We start from the raw sequence: 14,065 nt of genomic DNA, 5'->3' as shown, positions 1-14,065 counted from the left end.
GCAATCGCCATGTAATTGCTTTATTTTATCACTAAGCGGTAGCGATAGTTGTAGTAGCAATAGTTGGCGAGACGACAAGATGCTTCGATGGAGATCAAGGTGTCAAGCCGGTGACGATGATGATCATGACGGTGCTTTGGAGATGGAGATCAAAGGCACAAGATGATGACGGACATATCATATCACTTATATTGATTGCATGTGATGTTTATCCTTTATGCATCTTATTTTGCTTAGTTCGGCGGTAGCATTATAAGATGATCCCTCACTAAATTTTAAGGTATAAGTGTTCTCCCTGAGTATGCACCGTTGCTACAGTTCGTCGTGCCGAGACACCACGTGATGATCGGGTGTGATAAGCTCTACGTTCACATACAGCGGGTGCAAGCCAGTTTTGCACATGCAGAATACTCGGGTTAAACTTGACGAGCCTAGCATATGCAGATATGGCCTCGGAACACTGAGACCGAAAGGTCGAGCGTGAATCATATAGTAGATATAATCAACATAGTGATGTTCACCATTGAAAACTACTCCATCTCACGTGATGATCAGACATGGTTTAGTTGATATGGATCACGTGATCACTTAGATGATTAGAGGGATGTCTATCTAAGTGGGAGTTCTTAAGTAATATGATTAATTAAACTTTAATTTATCATGAACTTAGTACCTAATAGTCTTTTGCATGTCTATGTTGTTGTAGATAGATGGCCCGTGCTGTTGTTCCGTTGAATTTTAATGCGTTCCTAGAGAAAGCTAAGTTCAAAGATGATGGTAGCAACTACACGGACTGGGTCCGTAACCTGAGGATTATCCTCATTGCTGCACAGAAGAATTACGTCCTGAAAGCACAGGTGACAAACCCGCTGCAGGAGCAACGCCAGATGTTATGAATGTCTGGCAGAGCAAAGCTGATGACTACTCGATAGTTCAGTGTGCCATGCTTTACGACTTAGAACCGGGACTTCAACGACGTTTTGAACGTCATGGAGCATATGAGATGTTCCAGGAGTTGAAGTTAATATTTCAAGCAAATGCCCGGATTGAGAGATATGAAGTCTCCAATAAGTTCTACAGCTACAAAATGGAGGAGAATAGTTCTGTCAGTGAAAATATACTCAGAATGTCTGGTTACCACAACCACTTGACTCAACTAGGAGTTAATCTTCCTGATGATAGTGCCATTGACAGAGTTCTTCAATCACTGCCACTAAGCTACAAGAGCTTCGTGATGAACTATAATATGCAAGGGATGGATAAGACAATTCCCGAGCTCTTCGCAATGCTAAAGGCTGCGAAGGTGGAAATCAAGAAGGAGAATCAAGTGTTGATGGTCAACAAGACCACCAGTTTCAAGAAAAAGGGTAAAGGGAAGAAGGGGAACTTCAAGAAGAACAACAAGCAAGTTGCTGCTCAAGTGAAGAAGCCAAGTCTGGACCTAAGCCTGAGACTGAGTGCTTCTACCGCAAAGGGACTGGTCACTGGAAGCGGAACTGCCCCAAGTATTTGGCGGAGAAGAAGGATGGCAAATTGAAAGGTGTATTTGATATACATGTTATTGGTGTGTACCTTACTAATGTTCGTAGTAGCGCCTGGGTATTTGATACTAGTTCTGTTGCTAATATTTGCAACTCGAAATAGGGGCTACAGATTACGCGAAGATTAGCTAAGGACGAGGTGACGATGCGCGTGGGAAATGGTTCCAAAGTCGATGTGATTGCCGTCGGCACGCTACCTCTACATCTACCTTCGGGATTAGTTTTAGACCTAAATAATTGTTATTTGGTGCCAGCGTTGAGCATGAACATTATATCTGGATCTTGTTTGATGCGAGATGGTTATTCATTTAAATCAGAGACTAATGGTTGTTCTATTTATATGAGTAATATCTTTTATGGTCATGCACCCTTGATGAGTGGTCTATTTTTACTAAATCTTGATAGTAGTGATACACATGTTCATAGTATTGAAGCCAAAAGATATAAGTTTAATAATGATAGTGCAACTTATTTGTGGCACTGCCGTTTAGGTCATATTGGTGTAAAGCGCATGAAGAAACTCCATGCTGGTAGGTTTTTGGAATCACTTGATTATGAATCACTTGATGCTTGCGAACCATGCCTCATGGGCAAGATGACTAAGACTCTGTTCTCCGGAACAATGGAGCGAGCAACAAACTTGTTGGAAATAATACATACTGATGTATGCGGTCCGATGAGTGTTGATGCTCGCGGCGGGTATCGTTATTTTCTTACCTTCACAGATGATTTGAGCAGATATGGGTATATCTACTTGATGAAACATAAATCTGAAACATTTGAAAAGTTCAAAGAATTTCAGAGTGAAGTGAAAAATCATCGCAACTAGAAAATAAAGTTTCTACGATCTGATCGTGGAGGAGAATATTTGAGTTACGAGTTTGGTCTTCATATGAAACAATGCGGAATAGTTTCGCAACTCACGCCACCTCGAACACCACAGCGTAATGGTGTGTCCGAACGTCGTAATCGTATTTTACTAGATATGGTGCAATCTATGATGTCTCTCACTGATTTACCGCTATCATTTTAGGGTTATGCTTTAGAGACAGCTACATTCACGTTAAATAGGGCACCATCTAAATCCGTTGAGACAACACCTTATGAACTGTGGTTTGGCAAGAAACCCAAGTTGTCATTTCTTAAAGTTTGGGGCTGCGATGCTTATGTGAAAAAAGCTTCAACCTGATAAGCTCGAACCCAAATCGGAGAAATGTGTCTTCATAGGATACCCAAAGGAGACTGTTGGGTACACCTTCTATCACAGATCCGAAGGCAAGATATTCGTTGCTAAGAATGGATCCTTTCTAGAGAAGGAGTTTCTCTCGAAAGAAGTGAGTGGGAGGAAAGTAGAACTTGATGAGGTAACAGTACCTGCTCCCTTATTGGAAATTAGTTCATCACAGAAATCAGTTTCAGTGATTCCTACACCAGTAAGTGAGGAAGCTAATGATGATGATCATGAAACTTCTGATCAAGTTACTACTGAACCTCGTAGATCAACCAAAGTAAGATCCGCACCAGAGTGGTACGGTAATCCTGTTCTGGAAGTCATGTTACTTGACCATGACGAACCTACGAACTATGAGGAAGCGATGATGAGCCCTGATTCCGCAAAATGGCTTGAGGCCATGAAATCTGAGATGGGATCCATGTATGAGAACAAAGTATGGACTTTGATTGACTTGCCCGTTGATCGGCAAGCCATAGAAAATAAATGGATCTTCAAGAAGAAGACTGACGCTGACGGTAATGTTACTGTCTACAAAGCTCGACTTGTTGCGAAAAGTTTTCGACAAGTTCAAGGAGTTGACTACGATGATACCTTATCACCCGTAGCGATGCTTAAGTCCGTCCGAATCATGGTAGCAATTGCCGCATTTAATGATTATGAAATTTGGCAAATGGATGTCAAAACTGCATTCCTTAATGGATATCTTAAAGAAGAGTTGTATATGATGCAACCAGAAGGTTTTGTCGATCCAAAAGGTGCTAACAAAGTGTGCAAGCTCCAGCGATCCATTTATGGACTGGTGCAAGCCTCTCGGAGTTGGAATATATGCTTTGATAGTGTGATCAAAGCATATGGATTTATACAGACTTTTGGAGAAGCCTGTATTTACAAGAAAGTGAGTGGGAGCTCTGTAGCATTTCTGATATTATATATGGATGACATATTATTGATCGGAAATGATACTGAATTTCTGAATAGCATAAAATGATACTTGAATAAGAATTTTTCAATGAAAGACCTCGGTGAAGCTGCTTATATATTGGGCATCAAGATCTATAGAGATAGATCAAGACGCTTAATTGGACTTTCACAAAGCACATACCTTGACAAAGTTTTGAAGAAGTTCAAAATGGATCAAGCAAAGAAAGGGTTCTTGCCTGTGTTACAAGGTGTGAAGTTGAGTCAGACTCAATGCCCGACCACTACAGAAGATAGAGAGAAAATGAAAGTCATTCTCCATGCTTCAGCCATAGGTTCTATCATGTATGCAATGCTGTGTACCAGACCTGATGTGTGCCTTGCTATTAGTTTAGCAGGGAGGTACCAAAGTAATCCAGAAGTGGATCACTGGACAGCGGTCAAGAATATCCTGAAATACCTGAAAAGGACTAAGGATATGTTTCTCGTTTATGGAGGTGACAAAGAGCTCGTCGTAAATGGTTACGTCGATGCAAGCTTTGACACTGATCCGGATGACTCTAAGTCACAAACTGGATACGTATTTTTATTGAATGGTGGAGCTGTCAGTTGGTGCAGTTCCAAGCAGAGCGTCGTGGCGGGATCTACGTGTGAAGCGGAGTACATAACTGCTTCGGAAGCAGCAAATGAAGGAGTCTGGATGAAGGAGTTCATATCCAATCTAGGTGTCATACCTAGTGCATCGGGTCCAATGAAAATCTTTTGTGACAATACTGGTGCAATTGCCTTGGCAAAGGAATCCAGATTTCACAAGAGAACCAAGCACATCAAGAGACGCTTCAATTCCATCCGCGATCAAGTCAAGGAGGGAGACATAGAGATTTGCAAGATACATACGGATCTGAATGTTGCAGACCCATTGACTAAGCCTCTCTCACGAGCAAAACATTATCAACACCAAGACTCCATGGGTGTTAGAATCATTACAATGTAATCTAGATTATTGACTCTAGCGCAAGTGGGAGACTGAAGGAAATATGCCCTAGAGGCAATAAAAAAGTTGTTATTTATATTTCCTTATATCATGATAAATGTTTATTATTCATGCTAGAATTGTATTAACCGGAAACTTAGTACATGTGTGAATACATAGACAAACAAAGTGTCACTAGTATGCCTCTACTTGACTAGCTCGTTAATCAAAGATGGTTAAGTTTCCTAGCCATGGACAAAGAGTTGTCATTTGATAAACGGGATCACATTATTAGAGAATGATGTGATTGACTTGACCCATCCGTTAGCTTAGCACGATGATCGTTTAGTTTGTTGCTATTGCTTTCTTCATACCTCATACATGTTCCTATGACTATGAGATTATTCAACTCCCGAATACCGGAGGAACACTTAGTGTGCTATCAAACGTCACAACGTAACTGGGTGATTATAAAGATGCTCTACAGGTGTCTCCGATGGTGTTTGTTGAGTTGGCATAGATTAAGATTAGGATTTGTCACTCCGAGTATCGGAGAGGTATCTCTGGGCCCTCTCGATAACGCACATCACTATAAGCCTTGCAAGCATTGTGACTAATGAGTTAGTTGCGGGATGATGCATTACGGAACGAGTAAAGAGACTTGCCGGTAACGAGATTGAACTAGGTATTGAGATACCGACGATCGAATCTCGGGCAAGTAACATACCGATGACAAAGGGAACTACGTATGTTGTTGTGCGGTTTGACCGATAAAGATCTTCGTAGAATATGTAAGAACCAATATGAGTATCCAGGTTCTGCTATTGGTTATTGACGGAGATGAGTCTCGGTCATGTCTACATAGTTCTCGAACCCGTAGGGTCCGCACGCTTAACGTTCGGTGACGATCGGTATTATGAGTTTATGTGTTTTGATGTACCTAAGGTTTTTCGGAGTACCGGATATGATCACGGACATGACGAGTAGTCTCAAAATGGTCGAGACATAAAGATCGATATATTGGATGACTATGTTTGGACATCAAAATGGTTCCGGGTGAGTTCGGACATTTACCGAAGTACCGGGAGGTTATCGGAACCCCCGGGAAGTATATGGGCCTTATTGGGCCATAGTGGGAGAGAGGAGAAGGGAGTCTAGGAGGGGGCGCCCCCCAAGCCCAATCCGAATTGGGTAGGGGGCCGCCCCCCTTTCCTTCCTCCTTCCTCCCCCTTCCTTCTTCTCCTAGTCCAACTAGGGAAGGGGAGGGGGAATCCTACTCCCGATGGGAGTAGGACTCCTCCAGGGCGCGCCATAGAGGGCCGGCCCTCCCCCCTCCTCCACTCCTTTATATACGGGGAGGGGGCACCCCATAGACACACAAGTTGATCATTGTCTTAGCCGTGTGCGCTGCCCCCCACCATAATCCACCTCGGTCATATCATCGTAGTGCTTAGGCGAAGCTCTGCGCCGGTAACTTCATCATCACCGTCATCACGCCATCGTGCTGACGAAGCTCTCCCTCGACACTCAGCTGGATCGAGAGTTCGTGGGACGTCACCGAACCGAACGTGTGCAGATCGCGGAGGTGCCGTACTTTCGGTGCTAGGATCGGTCGGATCGTGAAGACGTACGATTACATCAACCGCGTTGTCATAACGCTTCCGCTTACGGTCTATGAGGGTACGTGGACTACACTCTCCCCTCTCGTTGCTATGCATCACCATGATATATCTTGCGTGTGCGTAGGATTTTTTTTTGAAATTACTGCGTTCCCCAACAACGACGTCCCACACCCACGTCGAGCACGCGAATGTCTTCGTGTGGCCCCGCTCGTGTGTGCGGCTGTCCAGCCGGTCGATTATGCAGTTTTTGCTGAGCACCTTCTCGGCCCCCCGCAGCGACCAGAGCTACATGGGCATCTTCTCGATGACGACCCGGACATGCAACATGTAGTCATGGAGCGTGTTGTGGTCGTCCTTGTGCCACGACTTGATGACGAAGTGGACGCCGTCGACGGTGAGCGCGCTGAGGCGCACCGCTTTGTCGCGATGCGCGGGGAACTCGAAGTGAACCAGGAAGTCTTCTGGGTCGTGGCTGATCACCCGCAGCAGGTGGGGACGGGTGTGGAGCTGCGCGTCGATGGAGCCCTCCATTGACATCGGGCTGGCCACGTGGTTCTTGGTAGCTGCAGAGAGCACTACGAGGTGGCGACACAGCAGGGTGGTCTGGTGCTCCATGGTCGGGGACTCGATGAGGACGCTGTGGCTCGACCTCGACCGGCGGGAGGGGTCGGTGTGGTGCGCGTGCGCCATGGCGACGGGAGGCGAGGGGAAGCGCAACCACTCCCTAACGGGCCCCCTCCCAGCAGCAGGACCCGACCGCTCGGGGGCAGGGCCGCCGCCGCGCCGGTTGCGGGGGATCGAAGAGCACTCCTTGGCGAAATGGCCTGGCAGTTTGCACTTGATGCAGTGCAGGGGATCTCTATTGTCGATGCGGAGGTGATGAGGGTTGAGGCACCGGAGGCAGAGGCTCTTAAAGCGGTTTAAGAAGGCCCTGCGCCCCGGGTCAGCATTGAAGGCGGGGCGCCGGCCCGGGCGACGCGGGGGGTGGCCGCTACGGACCGGCGGGGATCTCACCGCGCGCCAGTCTTTACATGATCTGACCGCCGTCCATCCGTCGTCATTGCCCGAAGAGGAATGCTGCGAGGTGGGAGAAGGCACTACCACGATGAATTTAAGACGACCGTTCCCCAAAAAGGGAATCGCAGCAGAACCCGGCGTGGAAGGCCCTGCGGCCGGGCGGGAGTGCTCGCCCCGGAGCAGCAAACGCGGCGGAGAAGTAGGGTCAACCGTTGACGCGGCGGCCTGGAGCAGCTGGGGGACCAAAGCCCCGGACGGACCGGCGGATCTGGCCGTGCACGGCACGGACGCAGGCTGTCCGCAACCCGCGCTGTCCACCGAACAGGATGGGGAGCGCGAGCGGCTGCGGCTGGAGTGCCCCATGAGGGCTGGAGGGGCGGCGCTGCCCAGCGTCGAGGAGCTGGCCGCCGCGGCCGGAGTAGCACGCGGCGCGGGGACGGGGGAGGCTACTGTTAGCCACAGAGTCCCTTTGACGGACCTTCAGCAGCGAGCTACCAACCGCATGTATATCATAGCACACATAGCATTCATTACATAAGGTACACATCAAAGAAGGTTTACACACACCATACCATTTCTAGTAGTTCAGGGTACTTTACAGATCACATTCTACGTGACAAAAGACCAAACTACCGAGACGAACACATAGTATCATCATAGGCTAGCTGCAACTACTGTACTACCATACATATTACTAGCTCACACACCTGAGCTTAGCTAAGTTATCCATTCTCTCTAAAAGAACTAAGGTGGTGTTTGGTTCTCTAGTCCTATGACTTTTTCTAGTTCCTAGGACTTTTTGAAAAAGACTTTTAAGGAGGTGCTTCTAAGGACTTTTAGCAAAAAGTCCCAAAAAAGTCTCACCCTGTTTGGTTTGCTAGGGACTTCCCAACACAAAAAAATCCCTGGAACCAAACACCCCCTAAATATATCCACAAAAGTTCATAGCTCATTAATTGCTGCAAAACAAAGTCTCCTGCTGCAACATTCAACGAGATGGAAGATCAAGGCTTGATTTCGACGACCAGAAGATGTAGGATCACACCGCAGACGGACTGATCTCCTACCATAGAAGTGAACTCACCAAACCGGGAAGAGCGGACCTGTACATCCTTCCTTTTCAGCATCAGGGATGCTGTTGTAGCGGTAGAGGTGGTTGGATAGCTCCCAGCTCCAATCTTCCTTTCTCGATACTTTCATCGGTGGCCACCGGTTGATCCTCACATAATGATCTCTGATTCTTCCATCACCGACAAAGCTTGTTATGATCGTGTACTCACACTCATGGCCACCCCAGACAGCGTCATGAGGATCTGCACTGTGGTAACCATCATGGTGGAAGTATCGTCGCATGGGTGGACCAGTGCGCTTCCAGGACGGATCGAGATTCCTCCAGTACTCTGGTGCTGCCTGTGATAGTAAAAGTAAAATATATCATGACTTTCCCCCATTAGTCAAGCAACTCTGGTGTTGCCTGTGATAGTAAAAGAAAAATATATCATGACTTTCCCCCATTAGTCAAGCAACCATACTCCATATATTTCATTTGAAAAGTGCACTATCAATTCTTTATTGGAAAACGGTATAGGGGCGGAGGGTCTAAGATATGTCGGGAGTTATTATGGATTTTACACTGCATATAACTGCATCCAGCAGATCCTCGGGCATCCAATTAACACCATGATATATTTTTGCCACATTTCATATACTTAACTTTAATTACCACCATGAAGATATATGCCTCAATCTTCCTCGGTGCGGTTGGAAGCTAAGACACCCGAAGAAACTAGAGAGATGCAGAAAGTTCTCATAATCCCAGCATTCCTCTCGGCATGGTTGACCACAACCAGTTGAACTCAAAACTAGCAAGTCAGTTATGCGGTAGGCTTAGCAGCCACTAGCATTAAGATGTGTAGTCATGTATAAACTCATACCTCAAAACATGCAAAAGGATGACAAATTGAGAAAACTTACAATAGTGAAACGATATTCCCATGCATGATCACAGAGATCCTCTTTTGTGATCCGATTCTGCGCAAGAAAATAAGTCACGATAATATAATATGTCTCGAGGACAATGATGAATTGAACATACTCATGTTTTCTCTATGTCAGAAGATTAAAAAAAAAACTGATAACAAAAAAGAATGCCCCCAGGTTCCAATGTTCAACATTAATTTACTCACACTATATGGAGCAAAAGAAGGAAAATAATATGGAATTATTGTGGAGGGGAAGCTAAAATAAGTAAACCTTAACAGCAGATTGTGATAGGCATTATTATCTTTTGGAGTGATTGTGGTAATAGTACTGCTAGCATATGAGAACAATTAATTATATTTCGCTGTTGATCTATTGCATTCTTTTAACCCTAAGAGAAAATATTTCTGGAACTCACCCGTTTGCCATCCATGATGGCCATTGAATAGGTAGACAACTTTGATGCAGTACGGATCATTGTCAGACGAGGAATATGTGCCTTTCCGGCCATCAGTTCAGCACACTGCAAAAGAAACATTGGAATGGCCTTATATAAAAAGAGTATTTTTTGTCATAGGTTTTTCCCTCACACCTCTCTGCTCAATCAAGTCTCCCCAGTTTAAATTTGGAATTTCCTCTGATTTAAAAGAAAATAAAAGAAACTCATGTTTATCAAATTTGTTGGGCCTTGGTTAATTACATATGCTAATGGAGGGGTGTGATCAAGTTATTTTCATTTAAATTCATGGTGACGTGAACATGAGGCACTTACCTAGCGTTGACCTGATTGACCTTATTTTCATTGGTGGCCACGAAAAAATTCAAGAAAATTTAGAAACATTGGATTCCGATATACAAGATTTTCTGCATCTTCTTTGAGGGTCGGTTACCTCGAGATCCTGGGTGAAGTTCTTCAGTTGGTTGGCATGTCATGATCACTGCTGGACAACTGAATAACTTGCCAGGCAGGGTCTGCAGCAGTCTCCGCGCTTCCCACTTTGCAATCAATCCATGGAGACCATGAACCACCTAGCTTTCATGGTTACCGTTTGCTTAGGGTGTTGCGTTCTATACTTGTGTCCGTGGGGTGGGGGGGGGGGGGGGGGGGGGGTTGGATTGTTTTTTATTAGAAACACAGTACACGCAGACAAGCATGCCGAAAATACAGGAATAAATCCAAGAAAATGCAGCCATCTTTACCAAGTCTAGGACTTGAGACTCGAAGCACCGAAGCCGCATGTGAGGGTTCCACCACAAGGAACCAAATCATCAGGGTACTGTAGCTTCCCTGACATTCCTTCGTGATGTTAGAGGATCTCGTTCCCTGGCACCGTTGGTCCTCTTAGACTTGTGCACAACTTTTTTTTCTGCCAACATATCTAAAGTTCTAAACGCAATGCTTTTGTGTTTGATCAATATAGCAAATACTAATAAAATGAATAACATTTCATGAAAGAATAAGTTGCATTATCCATATATACTGCAGAAAGAAAACACTAAGAACGCGCAGAACTTCGTTTGAAAACTAAGAAATTTAAAAGTACTTTCCAGAACTGAAAAATCCGGAAAAAAAGAGATCCAAACAAATTCAAAATTAAAACTAAAACATCACACTGAGAATCCAAAAGCAAAATTAAGATATGCTGTTTTTTCTCCTAAAATGTACTATTGTTTCTGACTTTTTTTCTTCCAAGCAACTATTTCTGAGATAAAGGGAACATGTTTATCCTTTGTACAAATGATACTCCCTCCATAAAGAAATATAAGAGCGTACTATATATTTTTGCAGCATGTGAACGTCATATTAAAAAAATATTTGCTCAAACTATAATGCCACATGAAGTTTGTCACATACTACGCCACATGTCGCGGACTCCCGTCTGATACCACACAAAGTCTGAAACCCCCATGCCTGAAATTCATCGAACAGGTGCAGCTCACATGGCACATCGCGCAAACCACGAATCATGCCATTGAGGCTGCAGCAGATGGCGAGGGAGGGCAAAGAGCGAGAGCCGAGGCGAGAGACCGGCGGGGCGGGAATCGGATGTACCTTGGGTGCCCAGAGGCGGTTGTCGGCGGCGACCCCGAACCAGGCGCGGGAGACCGCCGTGCATCGTGCGACGCTGCGCGCGTCCAGGAGCTCCACCACCAGCCCCATCACCTCCTGCCCCAGCACCTCCACGGGGTCGCTGCCGTCGCTCTCCCTCCTGCCCCGCCGCCACCGCCTCCTCCTCCCCCTCTTCCGCCTCTCCCACTCCTCCGCCTCCGCCATTTCCGCGCCGGTCGCTCGGCGCCGCGGGGGAAGTGAGTGAGCGATGAACGATGCACAGGTGGTGATCTACTCAGCTGAACCGGTGGGGCCGTGCCGGCGGCGTTTAGTACGTTGCTGTTTTAGGCAGGCGCCCGCGTCCCGGCTTTATCGGCGATGGACGGCCGGATAAGGGCGCGACCTCCACGGAGCAGCAGTCAGTGGCTGGTGCAGAGCCCCGGCTCAGTTATGTGGCGGCTAGCGTGTCAAACAGGCCACGTCAGAGCTTTGCATGCTGCGCCGTTGTCGATCTGTGGAGATGTGCGGTGGATCTTTCGCGGAAACCTTAACTCGCAAGTCACAAGTCAGGATGGTTGTTCTGAGGTAAGGGGGTCTTCATGCCAAAAGCTTAACTCGGATTCAAAAAAAAAAAGGCTTAACTCGGAAGTCAGGGAAGATTCTTCTAGAGCATATATTGGATACTTCCAAACTTCTCACATACTTCTTCAGCTTCTAGAAATGCTACCGAAACTTCTTCCATGGATCCATTCGGGCTCCACAACAGAGCTCTTTTATCGTACCCCTCGATAAGGTGAGCCGTCATGAAGATAAATGTCTAGATATATACTCCCTTTGTTTTATAATGTAGTGCACATATATTTTTTGAATATCAAACCTTACAAACTTTGATCAAATTTATAGAAAAGAACTAATTATATTTACAATACCAATTATATGAAATATGCAACTCATCTTATGATGAATCTAATGATATGTGTTTGGCATTCTAAATATAAATATTTTTCTTTATAAAGCTGGTCAAAATTTATGAGGTTTGACTTTTTAAAAATCTATATACGCTACATTATGGAACGGAGGGAGTATGTTAGAATAAATTCGCCGAGTGGATTACCAAAACCACTACATATTGGGCTATGCTAACTGATTGGTACCACTTTCTCGACACCTCAAAGCGAACCACCATTTTTCGTCTAATGAGTAACAAACAACACTGATGATTGTTTGAGTTTACGAAAACAGCGAATCTGACATGTATGGCTCACCTGTCAGGCTGACGTGGCGCGCATCATTAGACGAAGTCAAGTCATTGACTTTTTAGGTCAGGCACGGCCACCCCTCCTTCTCACCCTTAACTTCTTCCCTTTCCCGCGCTCGAGCATTTCTAGGGTGACATCAGGAGGTGAATGCAGCCATGCCCCCAGCGGTGACAATGCTGGATCCGTCGGCGGCGGTGGCGACTCCCGCAAGCGCCCTCAGTTCAGAAAGATAGGACTATTTGGTCCCGGCCTCGACGGCGGCTGCGACCTAGATTCTAAATCTGTGAAGGAGAAGGCATCGTCATCGCCATGCAGAATGCATAAGGCTTGTGCGGCAACGACATAGGGTCGATTGGGCATCAATGATTGGCCCCAATCATCGCTGGAAACTTGGTACATCTCTTCCCTTTCTGTTCACACTGGTATGAAGGCTAGGGCTACTGGATTTGAATTATTTGAATATTAGTGTTACTGGATTTGAATGCACTGCTGCTGGGTTTGAAATCTGCATAGATTTAGTTTCTGTTCGTACTGTAGGTTAGGACATATTTGGAAATTTACATCCAGTTTGATGGCAAAAAAATCCATACACACCAAGATGGCCCAGAAAGATGTCACATATATGAATTTGAAGTCGATAATGCTGCGAAATGGTTATGGACCGTCTGATTCTCTGTATTATGTGAGAGGGGAAGGGATGGGGTTAGAAGGGTTGGCTCTGTTGGACAACATTATGAAGGTGGACGCAATGATTATGAAGTATGAGCCCACACAAATTCTGTATTTGACTGCTATGAAAGGCAAGAGACAACAACCACTAATTATTTCTCTCATCAAGAAAACAATAGAGATTGAGCAAGGCCCATGTTAGTATGTCACACTGAAGTTGTAGATGATTCTGAAATAATGTGGACCCCCTGCTGTGTTTGTTGTTAATGATGTAGTTGTTTCTCACAAAACATTTGATGATTATGTTGGATCATCCAATGTGCTTGGCACACAACCGAGTGTTAAATTTCTGCCAGTGAGATCAATGCCTCCTCTAGTTGATGAGTGGAACATTCTTACTCAGCAGAGTATGCAGAACTATTGTTAGAGCCAAATGTAGCAGTGCAACCCGAGCACATAATTAACACTCAAATAAGTGTGAAATATGCAGATGTTCAGTTTGATGAGGAAGAGGAGCATCATCTTGATGAAGAGAACGAGAATGTTGGTGAAGAGGAAGAGAATGGTGTTGAAGAGTAAGAGGAATGGATTCAGTTGATGATGATGAGGATGTTGCTAATGAGGACAACTCATAGAAATAAGCTGATGATTCAGAGGAAGATTATGCAGAAGAAGAAGAGTACAATGCAACAGGTGGATAATAAGCAAAGGAAACTGAGCTTTCATAAACAATAGCTCACATTAAGAGGAAGAGAGAGAAGGCCCTCAAGAATAAACATTGTGAGGGTGACACGTGGCCTGC

General features: G+C 45.4%; 1 protein-coding gene across 1 annotated transcript; it reads right to left on the bottom strand.

The window, feature by feature from the left end:
• Positions 1-7,812: 7,812 nt before the first annotated feature.
• On the bottom strand, positions 7,813-11,772 carry LOC109750848 (uncharacterized). The gene is made up of 4 exons (XM_020309787.4): positions 11,339-11,772; positions 9,704-9,808; positions 9,280-9,336; positions 7,813-8,715 (listed from the first exon to the last, which is right to left on the bottom strand). Exons 1-4 carry the CDS (start codon positions 11,558-11,560, stop codon positions 8,386-8,388), a joined length of 714 nt encoding a protein of 237 aa, XP_020165376.1. The 5' UTR covers positions 11,561-11,772; the 3' UTR covers positions 7,813-8,385.
• Positions 11,773-14,065: the final 2,293 nt, after the last annotated feature.

Source organism: Aegilops tauschii, chromosome 1 (assembly GCF_002575655.3).
Source record: "Aegilops tauschii subsp. strangulata cultivar AL8/78 chromosome 1, Aet v6.0, whole genome shotgun sequence".
Classification (NCBI taxonomy): domain Eukaryota; kingdom Viridiplantae; phylum Streptophyta; class Magnoliopsida; order Poales; family Poaceae; genus Aegilops; species Aegilops tauschii.
This window is presented reverse-complemented; position numbering and strand designations above follow the sequence as displayed.

What these genes read in the sequence shown, in the direction of transcription:
- LOC109750848 (XM_020309787.4), bottom strand. Translation starts at nt 11,560, where the DNA reads ATGGCGGAGGCGGAGGAGTGGGAGAGGCGGAAGAGGGGGAGGAGGAGG. An exon ending in CCATCATGGATGGCAAACGG is followed by an intron (nt 9,337 to 9,703) that starts GTGAGTTCCAGA and finishes TTTCTTGCGCAG; the next exon opens with AATCGGATCACAAAAGAGGA. An exon ending in GGGAATATCGTTTCACTATT is followed by an intron (nt 8,716 to 9,279) that starts GTAAGTTTTCTC and finishes TTACTATCACAG; the next exon opens with GCAGCACCAGAGTACTGGAG.